This window comes from Danio aesculapii, chromosome 15, assembly GCF_903798145.1.
Source record: "Danio aesculapii chromosome 15, fDanAes4.1, whole genome shotgun sequence".
Lineage (NCBI taxonomy): Eukaryota > Metazoa > Chordata > Actinopteri > Cypriniformes > Danionidae > Danio > Danio aesculapii.
In genome coordinates this window covers 14,269,686-14,282,876 of record NC_079449.1, presented here as the reverse complement: position 1 = coordinate 14,282,876, position 13,191 = coordinate 14,269,686, and the positions used below count along the sequence as shown (strand labels likewise).

The 13,191-nt window shown below is 34.7% G+C and overlaps 2 protein-coding genes across 2 annotated transcripts; one reads left to right on the top strand and one right to left on the bottom strand.

Annotated features, from left to right (window-relative positions):
* Positions 1-838: 838 nt before the first annotated feature.
* Positions 839-7,948, top strand: tspan13a (tetraspanin 13a). The gene is made up of 6 exons (XM_056473987.1): positions 839-1,009; positions 1,607-1,774; positions 2,457-2,537; positions 2,640-2,753; positions 4,086-4,196; positions 4,321-7,948. The coding sequence occupies exons 1-6, from the start codon at positions 947-949 to the stop codon at positions 4,393-4,395; spliced, it is 612 nt and encodes a 203-aa protein (XP_056329962.1). The 5' UTR covers positions 839-946; the 3' UTR covers positions 4,396-7,948.
* Positions 7,949-9,345: 1,397 nt separating this feature from the next.
* On the bottom strand, positions 9,346-12,318 carry LOC130242199 (uncharacterized). The gene is made up of 2 exons (XM_056474228.1): positions 11,281-12,318; positions 9,346-10,403 (listed from the first exon to the last, which is right to left on the bottom strand). The coding sequence occupies exons 1-2, from the start codon at positions 12,275-12,277 to the stop codon at positions 9,478-9,480; spliced, it is 1,923 nt and encodes a 640-aa protein (XP_056330203.1). The 5' UTR covers positions 12,278-12,318; the 3' UTR covers positions 9,346-9,477.
* Between the last annotated feature and the right edge of the window lie 873 nt (positions 12,319-13,191).

Genomic DNA, 13,191 nt, shown 5'->3' with positions numbered 1-13,191 from the left:
GAGTGTTAGATTAAGTTCTTTATGGAAAAATAAAATAGAAATTGTAAAAGCAATGTCATTTTTTATTTAAATATTCATGAAGAAAATAGAGAATAGATAAAAGAGCGTTGGTATTAGAATTATTGTAATAAAACAAAAATACAAAAAAACTTAGAGAGTAATATTGTTTATTATGTTTAATTTGTTTATACAAAAATAAAAAGTTAAAATGTAAAAAAAAATTATAGAGTCGTGTATAGGAGAGGATGAGTAATAATATTATTACAGCATACTTCACAAAGAAGTGAGTTTTCTAATATTGGAGAAGCATGTATTTTATGTGAATCAAAATCGATCAGAATGCGCAATGATTCATTCACTCATCGGAAAAAGTCGGTTTGTCCGGTTCATTAAATAAACCATTAAAATAAACGCATAATGCATATAAGCATAAATAAAAGATAATGAATGAATCAATTGAAAAGCAAATAAATTAATTAAACTTTAAATTAAAAACGTATACATTAAAAATACATTAAGATAATAAATGAGGAAAAATATATAAATTAATTTATCATTAAACTTAATAAAAAAAAACTATATCTGTTTTATTAAGTCATACATAATTTATTATTCTATTGTTTTAATTAATTAATTAATTAATTAATTAATTTATCTGTGTCCTTCAGGCATTTGATTTATGACGTGATACTTTGAAGCGAACCGTTTAAAGGAACCGACTCGCGCTCGACTTCACCTTGAGAAAAGAACCTCTTTGCCTCGAGTTAACAATTCAAATAGGACTTTGCTCATTTGAATAAAGATAAAAACGGACCAATGGCGTTAAACGTGTTCACCTGAGCAGATCCTGAACAGCTTCTAGTCAGTCAGTCAGTCAGGCTTCGAGCAGAGTTTACACGTTGTATTTCAGACTATGGTTTAAGTGTATAAACTATATTATTTAATCATGGCTTGTGGTGGCTTTGTTTGCTCCAAAACGTCTCTCTGCATCTTGAACCTTATTTACGTGGTAAGTAGCATACGAGGCTTGTTATTATCACTAGCAATACCCTTAATGTAAATTAACCATGGTTTCACAACAAATAAAATCAAAATACATTGTTATTGTAGTTAAACTAAGCTAACGAACAATTAGCCATGGTATTTGAAGGAAATAATTACTATAAGTTGCTCTTAACAGTGACAATAACATGTAAGTGCTGTTGTAAGTTTAAAGTTATGATAAAATGTTGAATTAATGGTTGTGAATTTACATATCTACGAAAAAAATCATTTATGCCGGTTTATGAAGCCATTTTATAAAGTAACTTAAGCAATTATTAGGTAGCTCTGTCCCATTAGCTGTATTATTTGTATATTAATATGATATAAATGATACTCTGTAATGGGTTTCTGTGTTTACCAAATGTTTATATTGTTTGTTTTTTATTGTTATTATTATATTTATCTGTTCAGCAGTCTATATTTTCCTTCAGAGTACAATAAAGTACCTCATACAACCTAGAGTACTAGCTAATACCACCTTATATTACCAACTACTAACAATATGTAGTCATTGCCTTTTCTAAACATCTTAACTCATTATTTCTGTTTTTGTTTTTTAAAGTTGGTCAGTCTTCTGTTGATCGGTGTGGCAGCCTGGGGAAAATGGTTCGGGCTGGTCTCTAGTTTCAGTGTAATGGGTGCTGTAATCGCCGTTGGATTGTTTCTATTCATTGTGGCCATCATTGGACTGTGTGGAGCTGTGAAGCATCATCAAGTCCTCTTGTTCTTTGTATCCTTTTGAGTAATCCATTCAATAAATTCACTTCTTATCAGCCGAGTTACACAACGCATCAGTCTTAGCTTGGACTGTATCTGTTTTGCTGGCATGCTTGATTGTAATGATTCACTGTAAATAAAAAATACAAAATTAATGGTTGCCTTAAAGCAGTGTTTCTCAACCACGTTCCTGGAGGACCACCATCACTGCATGTTTTACAGCCATTACAGGTGTTTAAGTCTCTGCTAATGAGCTGATGATCTGAATCCGGTGTGTTTGGTTAAGGAGACATGGATAATGGGCAGAGATGGTGGTCCTGCAAGAACGTGGTTGAGAAACACTGCCTTAAAAGATTAGTTCACACAAAATTCTATTATTACTCATTAATCAACCAAATAAAGACTTTTGTGATTAATTTAAAACAGAATTACAATTTTTGGGTGAACTAACCCTTTAATTAATCCTTATATTAACCTTATGAGTAATTCTAACTTAATTATTAAACTGAATTATTACTAAACTGACTTGTTCATCTTGCAAAAATATGTTGAAAATTTAACTTCAGTTATAAGTTCAGTTATGATGATTAACATAAAAACATATGCTGTCATGACTTGTTGATAAAATCATTTTTTACAATGTTTAAACAGCTATCTGCCTTAAATGACACAGAAAACCCTTAACAGGTCTTCAGTACATGTTTATTCTTTTCCTGGTATTCATAGTGCAGTTTTCCGTATCATGTGCCTGCTTAGCCATTAATAAAGAACAACAGGTAATTATAGCCTGTGTTAATACAGATGCGATTTCCTCATTCCTCAAGCGAGAGGTGGCTTCAAATTCAGATTTTTTTATTTATTTTGTTGTTTTCTTCCAGAACCTTCTGCTCGAGATTGGATGGAATAAGTCTGAATCAATGCAGAGTGATTTGGAAAGATCATTGAATTGCTGCGACTTCCTTCAGGTTGACTACAGTGGATCCTGTGAAGCTGTAAGGACATTTATTTTATCCAAGATCTAAGGTGTAATAAAATGGACTGTAGAAAGATCCTTAACCCTTTATATGACACTCATATCTTGTATGTTCTTGTGTTACAATACAAGAATTTGAACTTTTATGATGCCTGATGAAGTTAAAAAAAAAACATTCCTAGAAGGATCCGTAACCTCGCACTAATTGAAAACTGTTATTGGAGAAGACTTTTGAACCTTTGTGGCCTTTATCAGATTTTTATGATGCCTGAAAAAGGGTTAAAAATTCTTGAAGAAATAGTTGTGCAGTTAATACAAATGAGCAGTTAAATACACTACCTGAGAAAAGGCTTGTCGTTGATGCCAGTTGTAAGAGCAACAAATAATAACTTGACTTCTAGTTGATCATTTGAAAAAGTGGCAGAAAGTAGATTTTTCTGATGAATCATCTGTTAAACTGCATCCCAATCGTCACAAATACTGCAGAAGAGCTATTGCAACCCGCCGAAGATTCTGATAGAAATCAGTCAAGTTTGGTAAAGGAAAAATCAAGGTTTGGGGTTACATTCAGTATAGGGGCGTGCACGAGATCTAAATAGTGGATGGCAGCATCAACAGCTCGAGGTATCAAGACATTTGTGCTGCCCATTACATTACAAACCACAGAAGTGTGCAAATTCTTCAGCAGGATAGCGCTCCTCATACTTCAGCCTCCACATCAAAGTCCCTGAAGGCTGAGAAGGTCAAGGTGCTCCAGAATTGGCCAGCTGAGTCACCAGACATTATTGTGCATGTGAGGTAAGATGGAGGAGGCATTGAAGATGAATCCAAAGAGTCTTGATTAACTCTGGGAGTCCTGCATGAACGCTTTCTTTGCCATTCCAGATGACTTTATTTATAAGTTATTTGAGTCATTGCAGAGATGTATGGATGCAGTCCTCCAAGCTCATGGGAGTCAAACACAATATTAATTCTTTTTCCACTGCACCATGACTTTATATTCTATAATGGACATTTTTGTACAGTAAAAAAGTGACGACTTTTGTCTAAGCAAAGTCAGCTCTTACTGTCCTGATTAAATAATTATAAATCAAGGCGGGATCATATTTTATTTTGGTCAAATAAGCGTAATCTAGAGGCCTTTGCCTTTTATATAAGCCACTTCTGATACCAAATGATCAACTAGATGTCAAGTTACTATTTGTCATTCTTAAAACCTGTATAGACGACAAGACTTTTGTCAGGTAGCGTATGTAGTTATAAGATCAAATTGTTTATATGCAGTGGCCTAATTTTTATAGTGGCTGTAAAGATATTTACCATTTGATTTCTGTCTTCTCTGTGACCTCAGACCTGTTTCAAGGAAAAAACATGTAAACCGTGTTCAGTAATAATCCAAGCCTATGCTGACGACGCTCTACAGTTTGTCGGGGGAATCAGCCTGTTTTTCAGTTTTACAGAGGTGAGAAGACAATGAAACTCGGCAAAAAAAAAACTGAAAACATTCACAACGTCAAATGTACCTGTTTGCTGCTTTAGTTTTTGGTCCTATTAATAAATGCATATTGTTATTTTTCCTGTTACAGATTCTAGGTGTCTGGCTAGCATACCGATACAGGAATCAGAAGGATCATCGACAAAATCCTGGCGCTTTCGTTTAACGCGTATAAATATTCAAGACTGATTTGGTGTTGAATGGACTTTTTTTCGTTGTTTCTGAATCTTAATGGTTTTGATGTGCTGTTTGTATCAATAGCAAACCCCATTACTTGATTCTTCTAGAATACAATAACAAATGAAGCGTTCTGTTGACCTTTATAATATTTATTTGTGCAACAGCCATAATGATAGACTTGGTAATATATATCATTACAGATTGTGTAAGTAGGTTAACTGGGCTTGAACTTCGATCCCAATTCGACAACTCTTACAAAGATAAAGAGCTGCTAAATAAACAAGACCTTAAAAACGTGGAAACTCATCTCATTTCAGACTGAAATAACAAACTAGCATTTTTAAGGAATTCATATCTTTCCTGCATAATACATCAAACAATACTGGGCATGGGAGGGTGCCTCAGTGGATAGCACTGTCGCCTCACAAGGAGGTCACTGGTTTGAGGCATTTTTGTGTGTTTGCACGTTCTTCCCATGTTGATGTGAGTTTCCTCCAGGTGCTCTGGTTCCCCCCACAGTCCAAAAACATGCGCTATAGGTGAATTGAATAAACTAAATTCAAGTGTATCTATGCGTGAACTGCAAGACAAGGGTATAACATGAAGGGGTGTAATTTGTAGTAAGTTAAAGGTGTTACTTGCAGTTATCAACATCCCATTGAACCATGCAGGATGTCACAAAAAGATGTTGTTGGCAAGATGGCGAAAACACTTACCAGATAACATTTTCAACAAATGTTTTCATGAGTTTTCTCTAAATTTATCAACAACCACTTCATTTGATATATTAATATATTAATTGATTTAGCAACTCCACTCACAGAGCGCTTACTCCATTTTGTAATGAAAGTTAGCCTACTCAGCGTCGCCCCCGTGGTTGCAAATAACAGTACAATGGTGAGCATTTCAAGTATGAAAGCCTCCCCAATTCGCGGCTATGTTAATAACTGTGGTGGTTGGGTTTAGGTTTGAGGAAGGTGTAGACGTTAATAACAATGATGGTTGGGGAAGGTGTAGATGTTAATACCGATGATGGTTGGGTTTAGGTTGAGGAAGGTGTAGTTAATAACAATGATGGTTGGGTTTAGGTTTGAGGAAGGTGTAGACATTAATAACGATAATGGTTGGGGAAGGTGTAGATGTTAATAACTGATGGTTGGGTTTAGATTTGAGGAAGGTGTAGATGATAATAACGATGATAGTTGGATTAAGGGATGGGTTAGGTATAAACGTTAATATCTATGATGGTTGGGTTTAGGTTTGAGGAAGGTGTAGATGTTAATAACTATGATGGTTGGGTTTAGGTTTGAGGAAGGTGTAGACGTTAATAACGATGATGGTTGGGTTTAGGTTTGAGGAAGGTGTAGATGTTAATAACTATGATGGTTGGGTTTAGGTTTGAGGAAGGTGTAGACGTTAATAACGATGATGGTTGGGGAAGGTGTAGATGTTAATAACTGATGGTTGGGTTTAGGTTTGAGGAAGGTGTAAATAATAACGATGACAGTTGGATTAAGGGTTGGGGAAGGTTTAGATGTTAATAACGATGATGGTTGGATTAAGGGATAGGGTAGGTATAAACGTTAATATCTATGATGGTTGGATTAAGGGTTGAGGAAGGTGTAGATGTTAATAACTGTGATGGTTGCGTTTAGGTGTGAAGTAGGTAACTGATGCAGAGCACCATCTTGCCGAAAACATAGTTTTTGACATGTGGGTCTCCATAACTTCAAGTTACATTACTCCTCTAACATTCTACAAGTTGCACCCCTTAATGTTACGCCCATGTCTTGCAGACAGACACTACTCACTAAATTGGCCATAGTGTATGAGTATGTGTGTGAATGTGAGAGTGTATAGGTGTTTCCCAGTTATGGGTTGCTGCTGGAATGGCAACCGCTGCATAAAACATATGCTGGAATAGTTGGCGGTTCATTCCACTGTGGAATCAGGGACTAAGCCGAAGGAAAATGAATGAATACTGGCCATTTACTTTAAGTTTCTGTCTTCTGCTGAACACAAAAGAAGATATACTGAAGAATGTTCTAAAAACCAGAAATTGACTTCCATAGTATTTGGATGTCAACAGCTGTTTCATCCCCCTATTTTTATGCACATTTTGGATGATCGCATTAAAAATGCTTAATAAAAATGCCATTTAGTTTTTGATGCACATTAAATGGTTTGTTCATTCTTTGCTCCCAAAGAGTGGTCTTGTGCCTGCTAAAGCCACCATACGCAAGCAATTTAATATTATATTTGGAAAAAATCTCATCTTACTGCAGTAAAATCCACTTTTCTTTTCGATATTTGGCACCAATTCATCAGAAAATTAAGATTTTGTTCTCTGTCACAAACTGCTTTAATCGCAAATGTTTTATGCAATAGTTTCGCACAAGCCTAATTCACATTTTGAATGGAAACATAGCCAATGACTGCTTTGTCACAACATTCTTCTGAACATCTTGTTTTGTGTTAAACAGACTAAAGAAATGTTTAGAACCACTTGAGTGAGAGTGAATGTTCAATTTTGGGTGAACTATCCCTTTAAACTCAGATGCTTTGGGAATCTAAAATAATAAACTTGCACGTTGAAACTTAAACTACACCCAACCCATTTCCACATCATTTTGTTCAGGATACAACCAGGAACTCCTACATGGTCTGTTTGTATTCCCCATATTAGCAAATGGTGTGGCACTCCTTCCTGTCCAGCTGGTTTTCCACAGGTGATTAACTAAAATCATCAAGTCTAGTGCTTCCCTCTGCTGGCTGCAGTGAAAACATATCAGACATACTCATCTGCACATTTGCATTACGCTAAACCGAAGGCTAAATAGTAGATATTTTAATTTCAGCTGAGAGATTGATTTTTATATTTGTTTTATATTAATATTGTCTAATGTTATGCACTATGCTTGTACAATATATGCTCACACTTTATTTTGATGGTCCGTTTGTTGAATTTAAATTACATTGCATCTACATGCCAACTAATTCTCATTAGATTATAAGTAGACTGTTAGGTTGGGGTTAGTGTAAGTTGACATGTACTTGCAAAAAAAAAAGAAAAAAGGGGGAGCAATATCAGCAGATATTAAGCAGACAGTCTACTAATGCTCAAATGGACCATCAATATAAAGTGTCACCCAATACTTACTAATTTATAGTAATTTAGTGTTTTTGAGGCAATTTTAAGCATGCGAAAATACAAATGTGAAAAACAAAGAAGCTACATGTTTGCATAGACGTCTTGTGTTGAAGTTCATGTGTTGTCTTTGTCACTGACTTCTGTTGTTTTTATTCATATTAAGCATATGAATAAAACATCTAATTGCTAATAAGTTTAATTGTGTTCTTCTGGCAGAATCTGTCAATTGATTATTAATGTCTTTGCCTCTACATTGAATGAACACAAAAATATACAAATACATTTTTAATCTACATTTGCAGAGGGGTATAAAATCATATTCATATATGGGTCAAAGACAAAGGGGTTTTTCAAGCATTTAAAATAACAATAAAATTGTAATGAATTATGATGGTTTATTGTCTTTATATAAAGCTTACTGGAAATGTATTTTTTCAAATCACCAGGCTTTCTCTTATCAAGTTTATTTATTTGTTTTAAATATGTTCACACAGAATTGTGTTAAAATAAGTATAGGTCAAAAACATGATATTTCAGTGATTTTTTTTTTTTTTTTTTTTTGGTATTTTATTTTCACAAAAATAAATAAAATTGTTGCATTTTCTTGATATGTAGGCCTACATAAAACTCTAGGCTTGATTTTTTTAAAAAAAATCTATTACATTGATATTCAAACTACTACTTGCCCTAAAAGAGCCACAAACCAGTAAAATAGATTTGAGTTCATTACTTTCAACAAAATTATAATTATATTACACAAATATACCAGTAGGTGGCGAAGAGAATAATATCTTTGTAAGTCTCTTTCAGTCCACACAGAAGGTTTAAAAGCACCATTTAGAAAATAATAAATAAATAAATACAATGTTAAACGGTCTGTGTACATTTTGTTCATTTGTTTTCCAGTTTTAAACAGAATAAAGCAAAAGAAGAAAACGGCCGTTTTTCCGGTTTACTTTTGCTCACAAAAAAAAAAGAGATTTTGGCTCGATTTTCGTTTTTTAAGTTTAGGGTAGGAAAAGGGATAAACAACTTTAACATTCATTATACACATGTAGGTGGTGCTGAAACGCCCATTTTCCTCTGATTGGTCAGCCAAATCCGAGCTCGTGACGTCGCCTTCAAAATAATAGTCCTCTGCAGACCAGCACCCAGGCTTTTAATTATTATTATTTAATTATATATATAACTAAATTTACATATTCTATCATTTGATCAGTTAGCAGGCTTACATTCCTTGGGTCTTTGACGCACGCGCTGTAAAGCTCTGACAAGGCGCCTTTATTTAGCCTGTAGCCTACGAAAATGGCTATCATTGCTCAGCATCAGGCGCACAGCAGCAAGACGTTTGGCAGCGAACTATGACCTTATTTTTAATAACAATCTAATAATACTGCTAATTTACATTTTTATTGAATTTATGCATACGCAATCAATGTAAGCCTGAAATGATAGAATATGTAAACTTAGTTTATATATAAAATTAAATAATAATAATTAAAAGCCTGGGTGTTTGTCCAGGGATGACTTTTATTTTGACGGTGACATCACAAGCTCAGATTTGGTTGACCAATCAGAGGGAAATGGGCGTTTCAGCACTGCCTGAAACATGTGCATAGTGAATTTTAAAGTCGTTTATCGGTTTTCCTACCCTAAATTAAAAAAAACAAAAATCAAACCAAAATCTTGTTTTTTTTTATGAGCAAACAAAAAAATGAAAAACATCCGTTTTCTTAGTTTTCCTTTTTTTTTTTGAAAACAGATATGGAATGGACGGAAGATCCTCTGATTTATTCGACGAAGATGCGCGAATGAATTGCTTCAACGTATTTTTTCATCATTAATCAGACATTACAACTATTCTCTAAACTACAAACTCCACTGTCCATTTCTTAAAAAAACATAAGCCGCCTTTGACTAAACCAAACCAGAAGAACCAGGTTTGAAAACCTTGTTTCTTTTGGCAACGATAAATCCTGACGTCTCAATAAAATCGTTTAGCATTGTTTCAAAACCACCTAAAGCCTCGTTAGAATTAGGAAGCACGATTACGGCTGTGTTTTTTTCAATGACTGACTTTAGGTTTTCTCCTTGGACTTCAGGTCTGTTCTCATGGTTAACGGAGTTAATGAGAGGAAGAAGGCAGATGCTGATTAATAAAGGAGTCAACGGACACCCTGCCCTCAGACCCTGAGATCTGTTATGATCTGCCAACAACAACAGCTTCAACACAGATATAAATTTGTCAGGTAGGTTTACAGACTTCAAGCTATTAAACAGATACGGCCATTTCAGGGTACCTGGATCGAGTTGTAATGCAATAATCAGCATTGGGATTTGACTAATGCTGTGCTGAATCAAACTGTGTGGTTTGCTTTGACCTGGATTTAAAATGTGTTCAATAACACCATTCAGCCTCTCTGCCAGAATCAAAGCCAGAATGTTATAGTCCACGTTAAATATTGTCATCGGACTGCAGTGATATTGAATATTACAGCTGTAGGTATGATCATATCTTCTGTGATTCGTTGAGTCAATAGCTGAGTGTTTAACCAAGTCGAAGATTTGATTGAAAAATACTTGTAAGAGGTCAGTAATTTTACAAGCATAATGCTTATAGAAATGTACAGTTAGACCATCAACTGATGGACTGTGCGATTGAGGCAAGGAGAGGATTGCGTCCAGAATCTCTTTTCTCGAAACATATTCATTAAGAACGGTAATCAGAGTGGATTTTACATCGTCAAATCTTTCAGTTTGGTGTAAATGATTCAAAAAGTTGAGAAGGCTTGATGTTTTTGTTGTGTGAAGAGCCTCAATGGATGATTCTGAATCTGGAAAAGCTTGAAAAAGAAATTATTTTAAAACAAGTTCAAACTATTTTAAAGGGATTGTCAAAAAATGAAAATTCCGTCATAATTTACACCCTCTTGACTTTTTCCAAGCCAGTTAAGAGTTTTTTGTTCTGTTGAAAAATATTTATTGAAGAATATGGATATTTACCCTGATCTCACGAGGAAACTTTATGTTGTGTCAGTTTAGTGGCAAAATCTTATGAATTTGTAAGAGTTCATGCAGGCGGGGCCATCGGACAGTCCTTATTGTCCTGCAACATTCTTCAAGTTATCTTTTTTTGTGTGTTCAACAGAACAACAACAAAAAAATGTTTGGGACAAGTGAGCTGTAGGGTTGGGAATCGAAAATCCCACAAATCCCAAGATTAAGAATCGAATACTTGTCATAAAATTTTAATTCATTAATTTCTGTGGCCACTGAAAAAAAATGTACTTTTCCACACTGGAGAATTTTGCTTTCACAATCCAAAATAAATAATAACGACATGAGCGATTGATAGCTCAGCACCTTTCCGCTACGTGAGGAAAGCAGCGGTTGTTGAGTGTATGAAGTGTCCATCATTTCACTTATTTTTAACGGTTGAACAAGTGCATCATCCTTGTATTTAAAGTGCACTTATTATATTTAGAGTTTTCAGTGTGAACGCACTACTTACACTATTTATACTACAAAATAACGTACAATAGTGCTTAAGTATGCGATTTGGGATGCACCCTATACCTATTATTTTGCTGATATTATGTATCTGTGGTTAGTTCACAGCATCAAATTAAGGTTTGAGGGTGAGTAAATGATGACAGAATTTCCATTTTTGGGTGAACTATGACTTTAAAGCTAAAACAATCATGAAAAGTATTGATCTACCTCCTTGGTCCATCTCTTGAGGACATTCAGATGTTTCTGAACATGATGGTTTTAGGTGAAATCTCTGCAAAGCTACTGCCTCACATACAAGTCTAACCTTCAATCCAGGCCACAGGTATTCTTTCTTGTGTGCATTTATTCTTGAAATTTTCCTTATTGTGTTTGAGAGTTGCTCCATACATGTTTCATCCTCAAGAAGACAAGAATCGAACTGCCATTTTGGTCCATCTATCTGAATTTGAATGGACAATGGGGCGTGATCAGAAACATACTCCTCCTTATCAGAGTGCTTTGGTCTTTTGTGAATGCTACAAGCAGCTATGCTGGATAAATTGTGACTTTTCAGAAAGAAGTAGTCCAGTCTCGACTGACTTTTCCCACCAAAATAAGTGAAGCTTTTTACTTCAGGATAAAGACACCGCCAGACGTCCACCAAGCTGAAAGTTTCCAGAAATCTTTGGAGAGCACTGAGTGATTTTCTGTGACTTCGGTTTCGCAGATTTGAGGTTTTATCAAGATCTGCGTCCATCACGGTGTTAAAATCACCACCAACCACCAGACACGCTGTGGATGGGATGCAGGTTGAAAATTTGGAGAAGTCTGTAAATGTAATTTTTTCATCACTCGAGTTGTACACATTAATAAACACAAAATCATGTCCCCAAATTTGACATGAGATTATCATGAATCTTCCCTTTTCGTCACCGTTGACACTGAAACCACCACATCCGAGGTTCTTTTTGAACAGGACGGCCACCCCTCGGGAGCTTCCTTTAAATACAGTAAACATCGCCATATAATCACTTTCTAAATCTTGATATTTGATGCTCCCGGTTGGGCAGTTTCGATCAGGACCCACATGAGTTTCTTGCAGAAACACAACATCTGCCTTTAGGAGATTTAATTGATGAAGCACCTCACACCTTTTGCGGTTAAAGCCATTTACATTCCAGGAAAGAATTGTCAATTTCTGCTGCTCGTCATCACTGGTTGTCATCCTGGAGTTCAGATAGGTTCGAGATTCATTAATGAATGGATTGGTATACCTAAAACAATGCAAACAAAGTGTTTTAATAAACCTAAAGTTTGACAAACACACACACACACATACATAAATATAAACAGTATCTTGCTTTCGGTATCTATATTTCAGCTGAGTAAGCTCTTTCCAATAAACAATCCACAAAACAAAATAATAGCTGAATCAATAGGAAACCTTTGAAATAATCAGATTTTTTAAAGGAAGTGTTTTATTTATTTTTAAAAAAACAACTAATATTTGCATAAATTACATAAAAAGGTGTCAAGATTTCAGACATGTTCACGTATTAAATTTAGTTTACACAGTACCAATATTTCAAAGAGTCAAAAGGGCAGTAAAACCAACTTTACCTCAGAATAGCAGGCTAGGCAGAATAGCGCTATTTACTGATGTTTTATTGTTAAACTAAATAAAAATCTACATTATCGATGCTGTAAAAGGAACTTTATGTACATATCTACATTTTCTGACAGACAGTTTGGGCTTCTTATCAGAATTACGGGAATTGTTGGCTCGACAATATTTAATTGGATAAACATTTTTTAAGTCTTATGCCTTAACCAGAATATAAAAATACATATAAATACATTTAATTCATTTACTTTAATTGGTACTTTTGGAATGTGAAGAGACTTTCAACCAGCACAACAAAAATATGTTTCTGAACACAATCAAATATACATATATATACATACAAATACATTTGAAGTCAAAATTATTAGCCCCCCTGAATTATTAGCCCCCGTTTATTTTTTGCCCAATTTCTGTTTAATGGAGAGCAGATTTTTTCAACACATTTCTAAACATAATAGTTTTAATAACTCATTTCTAATAACTGATTTATTTTAGCTTTGCCATGATGACAGTAA